The sequence below is a fragment of the Leiobunum rupestre genome, chromosome 11, assembly GCF_980474605.1.
Source record: "Leiobunum rupestre chromosome 11, qqLeiRupe1.1.hap1, whole genome shotgun sequence".
Lineage (NCBI taxonomy): Eukaryota > Metazoa > Arthropoda > Arachnida > Opiliones > Sclerosomatidae > Leiobunum > Leiobunum rupestre.
In genome coordinates this window covers 14,679,079-14,700,504 of record NC_143394.1, presented here as the reverse complement: position 1 = coordinate 14,700,504, position 21,426 = coordinate 14,679,079, and the positions used below count along the sequence as shown (strand labels likewise).

The 21,426-nt window shown below is 36.3% G+C and overlaps 1 protein-coding gene across 1 annotated transcript; it reads left to right on the top strand.

The window, feature by feature from the left end:
* Nucleotides 1-265: 265 nt before the first annotated feature.
* On the top strand, nucleotides 266-21,096 carry LOC149921407 (arg8-vasotocin receptor-like). The gene is made up of 3 exons (XM_090162170.1): nucleotides 266-448; nucleotides 6,199-6,498; nucleotides 20,439-21,096. Exons 1-3 carry the CDS (start codon nucleotides 266-268, stop codon nucleotides 21,057-21,059), a joined length of 1,104 nt encoding a protein of 367 aa, XP_090018296.1. The 3' UTR covers nucleotides 21,060-21,096.
* Nucleotides 21,097-21,426: the final 330 nt, after the last annotated feature.

The following is a 21,426-nucleotide window of genomic DNA, read 5'->3' as shown; positions in this document are numbered from 1 at the left end:
GTTCAACAAGTTTTCGAAAACGAATAGCCCGTTGAAGACACTTTGGTAAACTCGACGATACGGACGTCAAAGTTAAGAGTCAACCGCGCGCTTTACTCTAGCCCACCGTGTTGACTCGGGGATTTTGATCAAAGAGTACGGAATGATTAAAAGCGATACAACTATCATTCCTCCAATTGACAGCGGTTCTAAATCGGGATTTAAATATTTCGTCGCATCCACTGAATGATTGATTGAAAGCGCATTTATTCCGTGTTAGAATAAAATGGGATTTACCGTGATAGAAAACGGCACGGACGTGTCCAACCAGACCGACGTCTTGGGACCGGAGTATCACCGGCAGGTTCGAGTGTACATGCTGGCCACCATGATCGTCGTGTCCTGTTTCGGGAACTTAGCCGTGTGTTGTCACATTCGAAGACCAGGTGCCAAAACCACTCGTGTTCAAGTATGTTATTATAATTCATGTGGTTATGAGATAAATCTGTTTTCGAAATCATGGAGTTTTCGGTGATTGTAAAATAGCAATGAAAGTAATTAAATGAAAACTGAAAACCTTATTAATTTAATTTTAATTTTAAATGCGCAAGTTGATATTTTCTAAATTTTAAAGAGTCAAGTTTGGTAGAGTGTAAATAATTTATCATTGGATACAAAGTTGCGGCACTTTCTATTACAAAAATACTTTATAAAACATCTACAGAAATGTATCCGAAAACGTTTAGAAAAATGATTCAAATTCCTATAGAATTAATAGAATTTGTTTTCATTTAAAAAAAGAATTTTCGATCGAAGTTTCTATTAAAATACAGCACTCTAAATGACAAAGAAAACTTTAGACTTTCTATATATGTATATAAAATTTATAAAAATTCTATAGAAAAATTTTGTAAGGGTTATTTTACTATATACGTAGTATCAGAAGTATGCAATAAATCTCTAACGAAAAAAGGATTCATCTACCTATCTTGCTATTGTCATTCTCTTGAAACTTCTGGTAGTATAAAGCCGTTCACCAAATATTGGCGGATGACACTTGGCCAATCTCTCAATTTACTAGCGAAGAGCGTAGGCTTTCAGAATACCTAATAATTGAATCGAAAACGGCCGCGTTACCCAATCAGCTTTACCGAAGGATTAAATGAGGATTAATGTACGTGGGACTTACATTGTTAGCAATCTCCCCCTTTGATACCTCAACCAACACCATGACGTGTCAATTTCTGAGAGTATTACAAAGCTAAATAAATCAATAATATATGTACAGTAGCTTATTTACAGCTAGTGCTCAGAATTGTTTATTCATTATCCACAAATTTTCCGATTTATTTAAAAAAACGTTGGTAAAAATAATATCATTTTAACTTATTTAATTATGTTTTTTACGCAACCAAGCATTTATTTGAATAAAAGTGGTATTTATTTAAATAATTGTTTGTTTTATGCTTATTAACTTTCGATTATTTAAACATTTTACAATTTTTATTCAACTATTGGTTATTTAAATAAATATTATTTAAATATCGCCGAGCTTATTTTATTCATGGATAAAAATTAATCGAATGCCGAGCACTATTTACAACTGCTACTTAGTATGTCCAATTTAAAAGTGATTTCAAACTATTAGTAATCAAATATCACCAAATTATGTTTTACGTACGAATGTTCGTATTATATTTTATCCGTGTTAAGCCTTTCTAGAACTCATATTTTTGTTGGATTTCAGACTAAGTCATAAGTCCAATAAGCAGTTATACATTTACATTTAAATGTACGCCCGAGTCATGTGTTAGAAGGCGAACTACTTGAAATTACAGGGCGTATTTTTCAAAGGATTATGTGAATCTATAAATTGAATATTTTTCTTTTGGCTGTAACGTCAATTCTACGTTACTTTCTACACAAAGCTATCATAATCAATCATAAATTTGTCTCTGTTAACATTGGTTTTTCAGAATCAAATTCCAGAGATTTTAAATAAATAATTTTAAAGCAAATGCAAGAAAAACGAGAACCATCGTTGGCCTAGATATAAACCACGCCGAAAAAGTAAAAACACCAGCAACGTTTGGGGGAACTAAAATATAGTTTTATATTTAAAACCGATACGCGGTACTTTGGCCGATAGGCCTTCAAGGAATCAAGGCGAAGTTACAAGTTAAGACTAAAGGAATTAAAAAAAAAAACCCCAGCAATAAAAACACGCGACAACAATAAATAAATATATTCTAGTTGTTGGTCTTTTTTACCTTTTCGGCGTTGTTTAATGACTAATTTTACGACCAACTTGGCCAATTTTTAACCTGTATTTAGTTAAGGTTTCCAATTTTCAATCAAAATGAAGCTCCTTGACCTTTCTCTGACGTGTATACTAATTTTTTAAATTCCCTGACATTTCCTTGATTTTGAGGGCCGTATTAAAATTCCCCGACTTTTCCAGGAATTCCATGTTTTCCAGGTACTATGGCAACCCAGATAACATTTCCATAGAAGAAATTTCAATGAGACCTTGTTTCGCACGAAACATACAATAATTAGGTGGACAAAAAAACTAAAAATTCTTTTCCTTGAGCTATTGAAAAAATTACCATGGAAACAAAATACCTTGGAAGCTAAGCGTGAGCTGAATTATTGATTGTCACATAGAAGCAACGAACACAGCACCCCACACAAGGAGAACGCAACCCGTCAAAAGTCGTGCATTTTCTTGTGTACAGTTTTCATTGGTTAGACGCTTTAGCGCCTGCTGCCGTCGGAAGGGGAAAATTCGGAAATTGTCTTCCCCCCCGCCCCAGTGGCGTACCTAGGGTGGGGCGGAGGGGGCGGTCCGCCCCGGGCGGCATTTTCTAGGGGGCGGCATTTTTCATTCAGGAAAAAACATTGGTGTTTTTAGTAATGGCGTTTAGACGATTTAGTCTTTTCTCGTATTGAGACCGTTGTTACTAGCTTTTTGTTCATTTGGACAAAATGAATGCGAATTCTTATTATTTTTCTACTTTTGCTGTAAAGCAGAACACATGAACATTTTAGAAATTGGAAGGGGCAACCAATTCGTGATCCGCCCCGGGCGTCAAAGGGTCTAGGTACGCCACTGCCCCGCCCGTAAAACGTTCAGCGTAAAGGTTCGTCCAATGAAATTTGTACACAACACTGCAATAGCTTGTTTAAAAGGCTAGCTGCGTTCTCCTTGTGTTTGCTGCACCTAGTTGTCACTAACAAGGAGAGTACCCGAGGTGTTTATTGCCGATTTTGTTCAAAGTCGGGCGTAATGTAGACCTATATGAAGTAAGAAATTTCCCAAAAGGAGACGTTGCACTACCCATTCGATTTGCTATGGCAACCGAAAATGTTTTTGATCACTTAAAACAATAAAATCTCCATTTAAAAAAGCATGGGATTTTCTCGGTTTCACAGGGTCCTAGCTACGAATTTTTTTTAAAAATTTGAAGATCACGAAATGGGTAATTTGGACCACATTTAGGTAAATTTCATCAAGTTTGGGTAAATTGAAACATTATTAGGGTAAATTTGAACACATTTTGGGTACAATAAGGAAAAAATCTTATTTTGGTTGTAAGTGGTCAAAAACGTTTTCGGTTGCCATGGCAAATCGAATGGGTAGTGCAACGTCTCCTTTTAAGAAATTTCATATCTCATATAGGTCTACATTACGGCCGACTTTGAACTAAATCGGCAATAAACACCTCGGGTACTCTCCTTGTAAGTTTGGTTTTCCATATATAAAGTCGACGGATTGTGTTTCGTCAACAAGTTGGTTGTTATAGACGATATATTCCGTGAATAAGGTTTAATTAAACAATACCTTTATGAGTTTCATATGCTATGATATATTAATTTGTCTAACTAACACACTTATGAAGTATAGTTATAGATTTAAAATTGCTTAGTAACTATACACTGTTATGTTATTTAATTGAAATATGTACCTTCACAGGCTCCCGCCGATTTTTCTAAATTCGTTTTGGATAAACCGAAATGTTTTCCGTTGCTATGCAACGCGTTTTGAAATTTTTAATGTTTAGGCTTAGTTTCTCTTTTCGGTGTAATAGGCGCTTAAATAAATCGCCAAGAATGGAGATTTCCGAGAGCCAGGACCCGCAAGATATTTTTTATATAGTACTTGTTGAAATAGTGGAAACTTTTCTCCTGTAAACAGAACGTCGTGTTTTTTCCAAGCCTTAATATGTCATAAAAGCTATCTGGTTAAAACTTAACGCTTGTTGCTGACGCAAAAGGGAAAAATTTCCATTATTTTAGCAAGCACTATATAAACAGTGATTTGCAGGTCCTGGCTCTCAAATAGGACGAAACCGAACTATCGTTGGAATTTCTGGCTATTTTACTTAGATTTTACTCGAAGATCTATTTGGTCCGAGATTCGCGTCTTTGTGTTAACTCGAAGACCTATTGGTACGAGTTATTTCTAAGTTTTTTAATTTAAATTTCATCAAATTTGTTTAGGGTTTAGCTTTTTTATCCCTTTTCATTATGAATTATTCTACCTATTCGCGTATTTTATCCATCTTTGAATAAAACGAAATACATCATTTACTAACTTCTTAAAAAATTTACAGGTTGAATTATGATTTGTAAATAAGTAAATATCACTAGAAAGTATATTTTTCCATTTTACATATATAGCCTAAGTAATAAAAAGCTGACACATTGAGAAGTGTCTGGAGATTCCGAAGATTCGTGTATTATTTTTCTGGCCTAGATCTAGTTTCAACACGAATAAATTTATTTTTACTTAGGGAGTATGTCTATGTTGAGACGGTTTTGAGCGCTACTCCCAAACCCTCTTATGCTCGAAAAGTAAGCTTTTTCCTCCTTAAATAATTCAAATCAGCTCCGTATCTTATTGGTTCCCTGAGACTGACGTCTCCTCCCCGAATTGAAGCGCACACTGGTGACGTGTTCCTACCCCCTCTCGTGCCGGGGCGGTATTGTCACCACTCTAAAATTGGTTAAAAACCATTTAAATGGATAGAGGACGTCCGAAAATGGTTATACACAAAATGTCATGTTAATATTGCCAGTATTTGATTTATTATTAGCAACCAAATTTCGAGTTTTATCCCCCCCCCCCCCCCCCGACTCGAGAATCTCAGAACCGCTTGGTTGAACCTACCTGCAGCGCCGTCTGGTGAACGATATATTATTTTCCCCGGTTTTATCGTTTTTCGGTCGGAACTGTCGTCTGTTACGACATTCTCCTTGGCTTTTTTAACCGAGTTATATTCGTAGATTGGAGTTTATCGTGTTTTTAAAATACCTTACACGCCGCTCTTTCTCAAATTTTTGGCGCTGCACGTAGGTTCAACCGCGATTTCGGAAATTTTTGGAACAGTTTGATGTAGGTTGCGGAAAAAGTAGCGTAACTTTTTAAATACTTTCCCAATAACTATAAAATTTCAGGGACATAATCATTACTATATTTTCTATCATTCTGTAAAAAAACCTCGTAAATTTTGGTTTTGGTGACAATTCCACTTTAAGTTAAAATAAATAAATTTTAGGTATCGACTTAATAGTTTTTAGAAACATTTCTACACCTTGTATACACAGGCTAAACCGAGGGGTCCGTCACTTCGAGCAATCTCGTACGGGACTTGATTCCGAATCTGAAGAAGCTAATCTGGAATCTTGAGAATCTCGAGAATCTAACATAAAATATAGCCTACTCGAATCGATGAATCACATACGAATCACGGAATCTAAAATTTATTTCAGGAATCACAGTCATAAGCCTCGGTCACGGGTGATTTGAAATGGAATCAAACAAGAGTCAAATAAGTCAAGATCAAATAAGAATCAGGGAATCTTGCTAGAATCTAGAATCTTAGCAGAATCAGAATCTTGGTTCCAGATTCCTTGATTCTCGTACACAATTCCTCGAAGTGACGGACCCCTTGACCTAAACTATTTGCGGGGACAGTATTGGAGTAAAATGACGTCAAAACGCTACACTACCTAAACTCCTAGAGCATAGCGCCAATTGGATTTGGTTCAAAATGTATCGGTGGCGATGGTTTGACGCGAGAAAAAATATCGCTGATGGCGGCTCTACGTCTACCCCAAAATCCCAGAATAAAGTATCAACATATATATTAAGAAAAATAAAGTAGCAAATTCCCTGCAGATTGTTAACCATCCTTGTGTGATTTTCCTCTACAGACACTCTTCTTCAATTTGGCCTTTGCCGATCTGCTGGTGACTTTCTTCACGATGGTCAGCCAGCTGGTGTGGGAGACGATGGACCGGGCTTGGGTGGCCGGTGACGTCGGATGCAAGCTTTTCAAAGTGTGCCAGACCTTCACCATGGTTTCGTCTAATTACATCCTGCTGGCCATCGCCCTGGATCGTTACGCCGCAATTATTTACCCGCTGGGACGTCGCCCCAGACTCAGGACACTCTTGGTCGCCGCCTGGCTTTGCTCCACCGTCCCTTCCCTCCCGAACGCTTACATATTCCAGGTTCGTAACGAGATCTCTCATTTCTTTTATTGTCGGCGGTTCTCTATCAGGGCTATGGAGACCCGACCCGTGCCCCCGCTAAAAGGATAATTAAGGGCCGGAATCGAGGCGTTCTAACTGGAGATAGCTATACAATTTTGGGGAGAAATTTGGGAAAGGTTTGAAACTCTCTAGTAATTTGTAGCAGCTCGGAAAATAAAAGATTCGATTTAAAAATTAAAAAGGGAATGCGAAGTTTGAATTTTGGTCTGGAGTAAGAACTAAGAAATAACCTACCAAATCTGAAATATATCAGTTGATTTTAAGTAACTTTATAACCATGACCCTTTGACCTAATTACAGTGAATATAAATCAATTTTGACTTTAGAAAATGTCGAAAAATTAGTATACTGGTTCAACAATACTCAAACATCTCTTATGTATTACTTCTGTCTAAACACCGAATTGTGTATCGTGTACCCTGGCTTACCGCAAATGTTTCTCTTTCACCCTTATTATACAAGGCTTAAGGCCCCATTTTCATGCTCGCTGGTAGCGGATAAAAATCGTCAAAATTCGCTTCCGCCACTCGCAAGCGTGAAAATAAAGCTAAAATATCTGTTTGAAACAGATCGACGCGGAAAGTGAAAAAGTGTATAGCCGAAGCGGATTTTGTCGATTTTTACCCGCTACCAGCGAGCATGAAAATGGGGCTTAAGGGCATTTCAACTTACTACAGTTTTTACGCTTTTTAACCTGCATGCCGCTAGCAAATTAACAACTCACCATAATCTATCGATTTTCTGAGCTGGAAAATATTAAGTATTTTTATTTAAACAATATTATAATTATACGCGGTGCCACGTAAGATCGACAGAAATCGCCTTCTTCAAGCTATAAAAAAGTATTTTACAGTGAAGTATAAACGCGAAAAGAAAACGCTCAAAAATGATCACAGAACTTTCGACGAGTTGTATCGTATATTTCTTCAAGGATTGTCGTCGAATCCTCTAGCTGGTTTATTATTTTAGATCAAGGCTTAGGGAACGAAAACTTAAGCCTTGCTTTGACAAACATAAAATTAATTATTCGATAGGGGAACACAATTAATTATTAAAGGCAATTCTAAACTCTGTGGAAACATGGTGAAGTCCCTCATCAACAGTCTTCATTTTAGACCAAAATTCGACTGGCTACATTTTAATTTGATTGACGAACAGTGATGCCAGATCGCGAAAATGTAATTTTCCTGTCGGACCCTTGAGATTTCCCTTTTTGGACTAGTTTTCCAAAACCATAAAAACAATGATATTTGCGTAAAACAATTACATAGGACATTGTAAAACCATAATAACAAATGTCTTGAAGAAAATAATACTTTTATTTTCATCTCGAAATGAATAAAAACTAGGAACAATTTTACCAATACACAGTTTGTACTAGAGATAGAGCGGGAAATTTAGCAGACGGCTTTCCAAATTGCCAAAAATTGCAGAGGTGCTAGCTAAAGCGAATGCGACAAAATACTTATGATTGTATTAATTGACTCTTTCATAATAAGTCAATTTAATGAAGGTGTGCCATTTTTTATGTTAGCTTTGAATAAAATAATTTTTCCCCTTGAATTTCACAAGATTTAGTTAATTTTTGGTCGGATTTCCCTTTTCCCTTTTTACCGTGTTTAGGGGTCAAAATTTCCCTAGATGTGGGAAATTTCCCTCAATCTGGCATCACTGCTGACCAATAGAATAATGACTACGGTTAGACTATTTTTTACCGATTCTGCCACCCGTCTCAGGCTCTAACGGCCCCATTTGAGCTTCTTCCCTTAAAAAATAGGGACCAAGTATCTCATTAGTGCTCTAAGCCTTACGTCTTCCGAAGTGATTGAATCGAATCTGTTCCATTGCGCCGAATCCCATTCGACCGAACCCAATCCCACTCGACCGAAAAAGCCACACTTTGGCGAATTTAGGATTCGATCTAATGGGATGGTCCCATTCGACCGAAAAACCCGCACTTCTCCGTTTCAGCATCTGTCAGAACAGCATTTAGTGTTGCCTAACCTAACCTAACGCAACAGACTTAAAAATATATTAAAACGCTTCCATAAAATATCAAAAGGAGTAGAAAGAAAAACTATATTTTTTTGCGGTCGCTCAATTGTGAATATTGCGTCGCTCGATTAGAAAAATACAAAACCCGCCTTTGGGCTAATTTCATCAAAAACATTGGCGGAATTCGGTCTAATGGGAATTCGGTCGAATGGGAATTCGGTCGAATGGGATTCGGCGCAATGGGAAGATACCATTGAATCACCCATCAGGTGGAAATTAGAGATGATCTTCTCAGTAAAGGCATTATCCTTAAAAAATAATTAATTATTGTACTACATTAATTTTCGAATCCTTCTACTAATTTATTAGACTCAAGGGTCATACTTTTATTTACTACGTTACCTATTGTTCAGTAAACACCCGTTTGAAACCCGTAACTTTACCTGCTGTTTAAAAATTTACGGTTCTTTAATCTGACAATTCCGTTTTATTTAAATCCTTTGGGGAATACGAAGATAAAAGCTTTCATTAAAATAAAAGTTTTCATTGAACTTTAAAATTTTTAGATTAAAATAAAAACTAAGGAACCGATGAAGTTGGAATACGTGTTTTCAAGCAGCTGAAATTCACTTTGTAATTTTTGAAAGTATAATTAGCTCATAATAAATTATTATTTTAAACTTAATAAAATTTAGATTAATACAATTTTGACATAACACGTGGAAAATTAAAACTAATTTGGTTTTCCTTTGTAATTTTAAAAGAGCAAAACAATCTGTTTAAGTAAATAGGAATTAGAATATTTTCCAGGGTCAGTGTTGAAATGCTCAAAAATCAGTCTGAAAACAGAGAATAACGAGCGATAATATCGATTTTCGTATTTTTGGGTTCAAATGATTAATTGTCAAAATTGGGATTCGAATCACGTGGGATATATCTAGTATATATTTTTCGGAAATATTTTTGGAGCATAAATTCCTTCGCGAATGCGTTGCCCCTTTCGAGTATTAAGGGACAAAGGGTTGTCCTGATTTTTCCTCAACCACCGAGACCAGGGAAAGAGAGAATTCGCCAAGCTAATTGCTTAATTATGAGGTTGAAATCATTTATCAGTAAAATTTTTAAACAAAACATGGCATGTAGTAAAATAACTATATATAATTAATATTTAATTTATAATATTTTGAAATATATTTTCTTTACGTAGATTACCTTAGGTCATAAGTATATATTCCAATATTATACACTTATGCTTAGGTATATCCAAAAATCTTTTTTTTTAAATGGGCCGTTAGAAAATAAAAGCAAAATGAACTGAACATAAGTCGAGTGTTCGCAAATCTTACTACAGTATCTCTTTATAGAAACTGTGTAGGGTTGGCCTTTAAGCTAGGGTTTTTTAGCACCAGCTAATTAAATTCCTAACTTTATCTCGAATAGGTTTAAAGGTACTCTGAAATTACAAATAAACAGTCTTAAATTCTTTTAAAATAAAGCCAAAAAACACTTGAAGCCATAAAAATCCTACTTGTGATGTCGAATCAAACTATACACTGCCTCATTGGCTAGAAATTATGACGTTAATACTCAATACGACCGTTCTATATTCAGTTTAAAAAAACTGCCTTTCTTTTGACACGCAGAAAATTAAATTTTAAAGTTTATATAAGGCTCGGTCTAATGCTGAAAATAACTTTTCATTCCTCGAATTCCCTTTCATTTGAATAGATGAAAAATGACGTTTTTACCATTTTAACTTCAACTAAGCTCAAGTTTTTTACTGTAGAACTAAAACTTAACAAAGCAATTTAAATAGTAGTTGCAGAAATTGAATTTTTTCAAATAAGGTTAGCCTTATTGGCTCCGTTAAGTTGGCGCCCCCTTGTGTTCTTTTTCAGAAATTAACCGACTAAATAAAAGGCACCCATTAAGCACCATTATGCACCACCAATATTTTATTACGCACCACTTCCGTTTAGTAGAAAATTAAAACTTAAAAGGGGGTGCTAACTTAACCATAGCGCCCCCATATCGCCAATCACCTTAAAAATGGGTGCCAATCAAACGCACTCATTACGCACCATTACGCACCACAGAGTTGTTATTTCGCACCATATTAATTAAAAAGTTATTCCATTTTCCAAGTGGGGGCGCTAGGTTCACCTCAGCACCCCCTATCGTCTACCGCCTTAAAAATGGGTGCCAATCAAACGCACTCATTGCGCACCATTACGCACCACAGAGATTTTATTTCGCACCATACTAGTTACGGGGGAAATTTAATTTTTTAAATTTTGGAACTCCGAAAATCTAGCTTTCCCTCAGCGCCCCCTATCACGTATTGCCTTAAAAACGGGTGCCAATCAAACGCACTCATTACGCACCATTACGCACCACAAAGATTTTATTTCGCACCATACTAGTTACGGGGGAAATTTAATTTTTTAAATTTTGGAGCTCCGAAAATCTAGCTTTCCCTCAGCGCCCCCTATCACGTATTGCCTTAAAAACGGGTGCCAATCAAACACACTCATTACGCACCATTACGCGCCACAGAGTATTCATTACGCACCATACTAGTTATGGATTAAAAATAATTATTAAAATTTTGGACGTCCGAAAATCTAGCTTTCCCTCAGCGGCCCCTATCACCTATTGCCTTAAAAATGGGTGCCAATCAAACGCACTCATTACGCACCATTACGCATCACAGAGTATTCATTACGCACCATACTAGTTACGGGGGAAATTTAATTTTTTAAATTTTGGAGCTCCGAAAATTTAGTTTTCCCTCAGCGCCCCCTATCACGTATTGCCTTAAAAACGGGTGCCAATCAAACACACTCATTACGCACCATTACGCGCCACAGAGTATTCATTACGCACCATACTAGTTATGGATTAAAAATAATTATTAAAATTTTGGACGTCCGAAAATCTAGCTTTCCCTCAGCGGCCCCTATCACCTATTGCCTTAAAAATGGGTGCCAATCAAACGCACTCATTACGCACCATTACGCACCACAGCGTATTCATTGCGCACCATACTAGTTACGGGGGAAATTAAATTTTTTAAATTTTGGAACTCCTAAAATCTAGCTTTCCCTCGGCGCCCCCTATCGCCTATTGCCTTAAAAATGGGTGCCAATCAAACACACTCATTACGCACCATTATGCACCATAGTCGATTTATTATGCACCATACTAGTTAGCGGAAATATTTTTAAATTTAGACTTTAGATTTTCAATTTTAGCGGGAAATGATTTTCGTCAAACCACCCCTACTTTCACCAATCGTCCTGAAATTGGTTCCATACAATGGCACCCAATACGCACCATTATGCACCACAGACGATTTTTAAGCACCATAATAGTTAGCAGAAATAATTTATTTCTAAATTTGGGCGTTCGATTTTCAATTTTTAGCAGGGGAAAAATTACGTCTGCCCGCCCCACTTTTACTAATCGCCATACAAATGGTACCATTCAAATGCACTCATTACGCACCATTATGCACCACAGTCGATTTATTATGCACCATAATAGTTAGAGGGGAAAAAATAAATTTGGAAATTTGGGGTCTCATTTTTTACTTTTTCACGGGGACCGAGTTAAGTCACCCCCCCCTTACAACAATCCCACTAGGTTTAGCTGATTTTTCTTGAAAGATTTACTAAATTTAAGCTGGAAAAATAGACTAATTATTAATTTCAAAAACTAGCGGTGCATACTCCCGAACGATTTCTTGATGATATTTTGATATTCGACGATCTGTTTATCACTCTGTCGCTAAAAAACAACCGACAAAATGAAAACCATTGGAGTCAAGGATGAATAAAGATTTCACATTAGCGTGGATTTCGATGTTTTTTAGGCCGATTTTTGGGAGCTCGCAACTCTGAAACGGGGCTTTTTAGGACCATGGTTCATTTGACATTTTAAACTCGTAGGGACTAATAGAATAAATTATAAACGTTTCGGTACTCTTATCCGTAACACGCTGTAAATCTACACTGTTAAAAATAAAGGTTTTAATTTAGACCTCTAAAGTGTTTAACACCTTTTCAAATATTTAAGAACATTCAGGGTTTAATCATAAAACATTTTGAAACCTTCTGCTCCCCAAATTCAGTCCTTTCGTGGAGTGTTTAAGTACTTATTTTACACTCTTTTATCCATTTTACTTCATAAACAGTAAGAAGTTAATCCTTTCTAACTTTATTTTCAGTCCTTTATAGGCCCTTATTATTTTTATTCAATATTTTAACCATTAACATAGCCAGTTTAGGCTGGTTTTCACTCGGGGGAAATAGCCGAATGAGCGTCCCTGAAGTCGTTGAACGAAGGGAGTTGATCACGTAGAGTATCATTTAATACTTTCAGTTTTTGATATACACATAGCAAAACTTCATTAGTGCCGATATTTGGGTTATCATAGTTTGACGCCGTAATAATTATCGCCTATATTTAAAATCGGTTATCAAATTTTTAAAGCCTTAACCTTAGTTAAATATTCCTTGTGATTGGAGTTTCTTCGCATTTTGTTATTGTAAAGAAAATATTAAAAAAATAAATAACGTAGTATTCAAATACTAGTCTCGAAATGGTCCATTTCATTTTTTTCTTCGTTTAAGGGAATTAAATGGGTATTCAAAAGTGTAAATGTTAGAACATAACTTTTTTATACCTTTACCAATAGGAATGTAAAAGGTTTATTCTTAGGGCTCGTTCCTTTTTAATACCCCAAAAGGTATTGTATTCAACATGAAAGAGTAAAATGGGTCTAAAATAATTGATTAGACCCTTTTTAGTAACCGAATGGTTTGAAATAAATTAAAAGTCCAATTTTGTTCGTTTTATAAACCTTTATTTTTAACAGTGTAGAATACGCAACTTTATTATTGGCCCTATACTTTACTTGGACTTCAGATTAAGCCACTTGATGTAGTGCACGACTAAAAAGCTAAGCTTGATCTTCATTTTTCTATTACACGTACAGTTTCAGCAGTATTTATATACCGGTGCTAATAAGACAACCGAAATCCCTATTATCTACGACTTTCTTGTTCCAACGTTAGGAAAAACCGTAGACGTTCGCGTTTACGCATGTTTTATAAGCTGCTAAAAAAGTCGGCAATCTTACAGTCGAGAAGTCATTTTTGAAATAAGATCATTAGTTAGGGCTGTCGTTAACCTAGCCCTAACGTTAATATTTTTATATTGAGCGCCCCGAACGCTTGATACTGAATATACGCCATATCTCCAAAAGGAGTGCGGTGCAAGGAAAACTAACTGCGGTGCATAGCACTATATTAAGGGTGCAATCGATTACGCGCGTTAAAATCGTTAATTATCGAAATCGAAAAATGGGGGGGGGGCTGTCGTTAAAAGCAAATATTTTAATTTTTTTAAAAGCTGTGAAAGAGCAAATTCAATTATATCTCCTAAAGGGGTATGGTGCAATGAGAAATCTCTGTGGTGCATGGTAGTGCGTCGTTGGTGCATTCGATTAGGCACGTTAAACGTATCGATATCGAGAGTGGGGGTGCCACCGTTAACTTAGCACCTCGGTCTTAAGTTATTTATTTAGATTTTACAGAAAAAAATTTTATTTAAAAATTAACACGGTGCAATGAAACATCTCTGAGGTGCATGATAGTGCATAGCGGGTGCAATCTAATAGGCACGTTAAAAATATCGATTTCGAGAGTGGGGGTGCTACCGTTAACTTAGCACCCCCCATATCTTTTGAAGGAAAATGGTGCAATGAAAGATCTCTGTGGTGCACGATGGTGTATGACGGGTGCATTATGTGTCAAGTATCATCTTTTCATTTTGGGAGGGGGGTGATAACTTAATGTTAACTTAGCACCCCTTTTTGCTTTTCAATTGGTGGTGCAAATTGGTGCATGGAGAGTGCATTATGGTGCACATGGTACATAATAAATCAACTGTGGTGCATAACGGTGCGTAATGAGTGCATTTGAATGGTACCATTTGTATGGCGATTAGTAAAAGTGGGGCGTGCAGACGTAATTTTTCCCCTGCTAAAAATTGAAAATCGAACGCCCAAATTTAGAAATAAATTATTTCTGCTAACTATTATGGTGGTTAAAAATCGTCTGTGGTGCATAATGGTGCGTATTGGGTGCCATTGAATGGAACCAATTTCAGGACGATTGGTGAAAGTAGGGGTGGTTTGACGAAAATCATTTCCCGCTAAAATTGAAAATCTAAAGTCTAAATTTAAAACTTTATTATTTCCGCTAACTAGTATGGTGCATAATAAATCGACTATGGTGCATAATGGTGCGTAATGAGTGTGTTTGATTGGCACCCATTTTTAAGGCAATAGGCGATAGGGGGCGCCGAGGAAAAGCTAGATTTTCAGACGTCCAAAATTTTAATAATTATTTTTATCCCATAACTAGTATGGTGCATAATAAATCAACTGTGGTGCATAATGGTGCGTAATGAGTGTGTTTGATTGGCACCCCTTTTTAAGGCAATAGGTGATAGGGGGCGCTGAGGGAAAACTCAATTTTCGGAGTTCCAAAATTAAAAAAATTAAATTTCCCCCGTAACTAGTATGGTGCGAAATAAAATCTCTGTGGTGCGTAATAAGTGCGTTTGATTGGCACCCATTTTTAAGGTGGTAGACGATAGGGGGTGCTGAGGGAAAGCTAGATTTTCGGAGTTCCAAAATTTAAAAAATTAAATTTCCCCCGTAACTAGTATGGTGCGTAATGAATACGCTGTGGTGCGTAATGGTACGTAATGAGTGTGTTTGATTGGCACCCGTTTTTAAGGCAATAGGGGATAGGGGGCGCTGAGGGAAAGCTAGATTTTCGGAGTTCCAAAATTTAAAAAATTAAATTTCCCCCGTAACTAGTATGGTGCGAAATAAAATCTCTGTGGTGCGTAATGGTGCGTAATGAGTGCGTTTGATTGGCACCCATTTTTAAGGCGGTAGACGATAGGGGGTGCTGAGGTGAACCTAGCGCCCCCACTTTGAAAATGGAATAACTTTTTAATTAATATGGTGCGAAATAAAAACTCTGTGGTGCGTAATGGTGCGTAATGAGTGCGTTTGATTGGCACCCATTTTTAAGGTGATAGGCGATATGGGGGCGCTATGGTTAAGTTAGCACCCCCTTTTAAGTTTTAATTTTCTACTAAACGGAAGTGGTGCGTAATAAAATATTGGTGGTGCATAATGGTGCATAATGGGTGCCTTTTATTTAGTCGGTTAATTTCTGAAAAAGAACACAAGGGGGCGCCAACTTAACGGAGCCTCAATGATTTTAATTCCTACCAATGTAAATTAGAACCTGTATACTATAGTAAGCAGTGACTGTAGATATTGACGGATTCCCCCAAAAAACCTTTAACAATTTTAATTTATTTATTGATCGAAACTATTACTTTTTTCAAATAACGTTTCAACGATTTCAAATTCAACGAATCCAAAATAAAAGTTTTCTTTGCTGTAGAATAAAATATTTACAAGGCTATATAAACAGTAATTGTCGAAATGTGTTTTTTCACAGTAATTGTCGAAATGTGTTTTTTCACAGTAATTGTCGAAATGTGTTTTTCACAGTAATTGTCGAAATATGTTTCTTTACAGTAATTGTCGAAATGTGTTTTTTCACAGTAATTGTCGAAATATGTTTCTTCACAGTAATTGTCGAAATGTTTTTCACAGTAATTGTCGAAATATGGTTCTTTACAGTAATTGTCGAAATGTGTTTTTCACAGTAATTGTCGAAATGTGTTTTTCACAGTAATTGTCGAAATATGTTCCTTACAGTAATTGTCGAAATGTGTTTTTCACAGTAATTGTCGAAATATGTTTCTTTACAGTAATTGTCGAAATGTGTTTTTCACAGTAATTGTCGAAATGTGTTTTTCACAGTAATTGTCGAAATGTGTTTTTCACAGTAATTGTCGAAATATGTTCCTTACAGTAATTGTCGAAATGTGTTTTTCACAGTAATTGTCGAAATATGTTTCTTTACAGTAATTGTTGAAATGTGTTTTTTCACAGTAATTGTCGAAATGTGTTTTTTCACAGTAATTGTCGAAATATGTTTTTCTCATTAATTGAAGTTTTAGAAACTAATAAAATCGAGAGTATAGCCATTCGACTCTGATTAGCTCAGAGCGGAATCATTAGAGACTATTTGGGAGTCCCTTAAGAAATGTTAAGAAATAGTTCGCTAAATAAAGGCAAAAAAGCTGAAGACAGCCATTTAATCTGGCAGTTTATCTTTTGAAGGGAAGAGTAACTCCGGGGGCGAAGAAAGTCGTATATAAAAAGCAAAAAATCCTCTAATAGCCTTCCTGGCAATGTGTGGCTATTACGCGGAGCATCTTAAGGGAGAACCCCTTTAGCGACCTGTAACGCGAATCTAACGCTATATAGATAACGCCATATATTTCCTCTCAGGTCCCAGAAACCTACTATTATAAAAAAGAGCCCTTATGCAGTTAGGGAAGATCGATACAGTCCTGCACTCTCGCAAGTTTTCAACTTTGAAGAGAAAAGTTTAAGAAGCGAAGAACCCATTGTCTTAATACGGGGTATCGACTCCCGAAGTAAATAAAAATATTTCTTTTGGCCCGAGGTTTTTTCAAAAGTTCAATTCACTATTTCTTCCTTCGCTCTCTTTTGAAAAGTGGTTACAATTCGGCGTTTTTTTGTCTTTGGAAATCCAATCTCTCTTTTTACAAGTTATAGTTTGATAGAGGCTGGCGTGACGAACGGCTTACTCGTGCGAAAATTGCTATTTAGTTTTATAAATGAGGTCAGTTTCGTAATTGGTTAGTTAAAGTATTGCATCTTGAAGGTTTTCTTAATTTATAAAGAGCCAAGTCCATAATATGATAAGGAATGAAGCTTAAATTTTGAGTTCGGGTTTTTTAATTTCAAAGTTATTTCGTATATCTGATTTTGAAGTTTTCAATTTAGAGTGTCATTTCCTTTTCTTTTTTCTTCAGATTTTTAAGAGACTTTAAGATTTCATATTTATAAGTGATTTTGTCATATATCTGACTTCTATATTGCAGAGATAATTTGACAATCTTAAATACAAAAATAATTATTAAAATTAAATTATGAAAAAGAGCTTGTTGAGTAATACCCGTAAAATCATTTTTAAAATCAGGTTTATTTAAAAGAATTACTTCCGTCTAAAGACCTTTCGATTTCAAAAGAAACGAAGGCTCGACTACCTTGTTTTCCTCCCTTTCAAAGTCCGTTTAAGTTCCCTAGAGAGATTTGGACGTATATATGCCTTTTGGCTGGAGAAGAAATACTTGGTCTAAAGGAGCGGACAGTCGCTTAACGGGCAGATGGAAAGACGTGTAACAAACATAAAAGAAGTATCGGCGAGAAGGAGGGAGAGCAACTTCTAAACAAAGGACGACTAGTTGGCTCGACTTGAGGAAGCAAACAGCGAATGCCTTTCGCTTCTGCGCCGGGAAACGGGTCAAGCGGGTTGGCGAGGAATTTCGCTGAGACGTGAGGTTGGGAGCCTTTCTTTTTCAAAAGGACGAAGTTAAAAATAAAACAGGCTGGCTCTTTTTACGGACCCGTCTCTTAAAACTTAACTTTCTTCTACTTTCGATCTTAGGTCTTAAAAAAGGAGAGAAATTTTGTTTTTGTTTAGCATTTACAAGACGACTCGAACGAGGATTATTCGCCCTGTCGTTATCGCTAAGTCTATTTCAATTTAAAGAACGATTTTATCGTAGACATTCCCAAGTATCTAAGCGGGTTAATGGCTTAGAGACTAGGTTGTCACTCCACTTGGGCTTGTGGTTCCCATTTCTAGCTGTTAAACAATATCTGTATCTGTTTCCCATACTCTTGTTGTACACAGATGACATCCGAAGTAATCTTATCTGATCAGATCAAAAATACTAGCCTTATCTGAATTCAATATATAAGTTCTGTATGCTAGTTATAATTAAAAAATAAAACATATATAACCTTTTTTTATAACCTAGTAATAAACTAGGAGTCGAAACATGTTATAACTAGGTTTTAGATCAATTTTATATATGCAAAGGACATCGCACTTCTTTTATGGGACCGATTTTTTTAAAAATTGAAACATGTTGTTGGGCTTGATCAAAGGACCAAAATTGTCCATCGCCATTTTTTCCTAGCTCCTATAGTTTGGCCAGTATCAGCGGTCAAAGGTAGACGAAACTTACAAGGAGACATCCCGAAGTGTAAATCACCGATTTTATTCAAACTCGGAGGATTGGTAGACCTTCATGTATCATGAAAAATCCAATATGGAATTTATTCAATGGGCAACCGTTTTGCCATGGCAACGAAAAATGTTTTTGACAACACAAAATATTAAATTTTCCCATTGAAAATAACATGGGATTTTGACCTCAAATTGATCAAAAGTTGATCAATTTTGATGTTTTTTTTGTCAATTTTTATCTATTTTTTCTATTTTTGGCATTTTCGAAATTTTGAAATTTGTTCAAATTTTTCACATGGGGTTCCTAGGAATCGGTCAGAATCCCATGTTATTTTCAATGGGAAAATTTCCATTTGTTGTTGTCAAAAACATTTTTCGTTGCCATGGCAAAACGGTTGCCCATTGAATAAATTCCCTTTAGGATTTTTCAAGTTACATGAAGGTCTACCAATCCCCCGAGTTTGAACAAAATCGGTGCGTTACACTTCGGGATGTCTCCTTGTAAGTTTCGTCTACCTTTGACCGCTGATACTGGCCAAACGATAGGAGCTAGGAAAAAATGGCGAAGGACAATTTTGGTCCTTTGATCAAGCCCAACAACATGTTTCAATTTTTAAAAAAATTTATTATTTATCTGAATATATTAACTGACCTGCTTTTTAATTTAAAAATACGTTAGTCAAACAGCTATCTGCTACAGATTTTAAAATGGTATTACGTTGCTTTATTAATAAATGAAAAAATATTTAGAGTAAGGTTCGAGGGGTCGGACACTTGCCATTATTTTGTACGAGTCTAGGGTGGCGTAACGGCGCTAGCTTCTCCGAGGCAGCACCTATAATCTAGTGTCTGCTACAGACAAATTAAAAAGTCACAAGAGTGTTTTTCTTAAAGAAACTTATCAAATTATTAGCAAACGAAGCAAAAATTATATTAAAATGCAATTATCATTATATATTTAAAATCAAATTTACAAATAACGATGAAGAAAAACTAATAGCGTCTGCTTTAGCCGCTACCTATCTAGGTTTCAATGGTGAACCAAAGGGGGCGTAGCGATAGTTTTCGATCGCGAATAGTCTAAAGTGACATTTAAAAAGAGATTTATATCACTCTGCTGCTCTAAAAATCGTCTTATCATAGTCATTCTCCCTAAGTATAAATAAATATATTCTTGGTAGAGTTTTGATTTGGCCAGAGTAAAGTCAGAATTCTACCTAGGACTTAATTTAGAAAGCAGGGTCAAAAGATACAGAATTTCTTTAAGATACTTTCAAGAAAAGTCTAAAATTCTTATCAACTCCACACACAGATGATAAAATTTAGATAACGCATTTCATCTTTAAAACAAGGGCAAGTTATTTGCGTACAATTTGTAATATGGTTGAAAGGGTCCTCTGTAAGGTTAACAAAACGCAAAAGCGAATTGCCATTTCAATTGTTAGAATCATGAATAGATTTAAATATTAGTTGAATAGCTGTAATCACCATGCTTACGAAGTATTTCATTTAGGCTGACTTATTTGCTAAATATTTTGGTTTGACCCATTTAAATTTGAATGACTTCTAATGATCCAAAATATAAACGGCTTCATTAATCTTTACAAAGATGTGTACTTGGAACTTCGCAGGAACATATTTAAGAGAATCTTAGAAATATATTTGATCTAATTTCAGGTCATAACAGTCGAATCGGGAAAAACGTTTTGCGTGTCCAAATTCTACACCGCGTCTTTGCCGAAATCTTGGAGACAAGGGTACATGGCGCTCATATTCTTGTCCGTCTTCATCATTCCAATCGGGATGCTGGTTGGACTCTACACCCGAATACTGACGTTACTGTGGTCAAGGTCGTCCGATCAACGAAAAGATAGCGTCGTGGTCATCCACGAAGACGAGGACACTTCTTGCTTCCGAAGTATTAGAAAGAAGTCCAAGAAAAAGACTCTGACGACGGGACCTTCTTTGGACGGACAGTCCTCGGTGGGTTACATGCCGCGGGCCAAGATTAAGACGCTCAAGATGACCTTGGCCGTGGTAATCGCCTTCTTGGCTACTTGCCTTCCGTACTTGGTCCAGGAGTTGATACTGGCGTTCTGCGACAAATCTGTTTTGAACACGAACGTAGTCGCGTTGTCGGGTATTATATCGGCCTCCAACAGCTGCATCAATCCGTACATTTACATCGCGTTCAACTGGGGAAACCGCCTCCAATGTCTCGAAAGTCTCAAAAGCTGTTGGAACTCCGTCTCTCGTAAGTCCTCCGAGGATAAGTCTTCCACCGTTTGCGATGTCTAGGGTTTTATAGATTAAATTGCTCGACCAGATTGGTACACTTACCAGCTAATGGAGTTTTTTTGGTTGTATACTATTGGACCGAATCCCGTTCGATCGAATCCCATTGAACCGAAACGTATTTTCGTTTATAGCCCAACATAGCGGGATTCGGTTGAACGGGAAATTTAAATCTGGTTCGTTTTCACTTCGGGTAGGTTAGTTCAGGTTAGGTTAGGTTAGGTTAGGTTAGGTTAGGTTAGCTTAGGTTAGATTGGGTTGGGTTAGGTTAGATATGGTAGGCAACTATTTCACGTCGGGTCTTATCAAGGTTATTTTCAAAAATTAAACCCGGAAAATATCGAATTTCAAGGGGAAAAGGTCTAAAAAT

Excerpts from the sequence above, each read along its gene's own strand:
- LOC149921407 (XM_090162170.1), top strand. The coding sequence starts at position 266 with ATGGGATTTACCGTGATAGAAAACGGCACGGACGTGTCCAACCAGACC. Across the intron at positions 449-6,198 it reads CCAAAACCACTCGTGTTCAA|ACACTCTTCTTCAATTTGGC; the intron begins GTATGTTATTAT and ends TTTCCTCTACAG. Across the intron at positions 6,499-20,438 it reads CGAACGCTTACATATTCCAG|GTCATAACAGTCGAATCGGG; the intron begins GTTCGTAACGAG and ends ATCTAATTTCAG.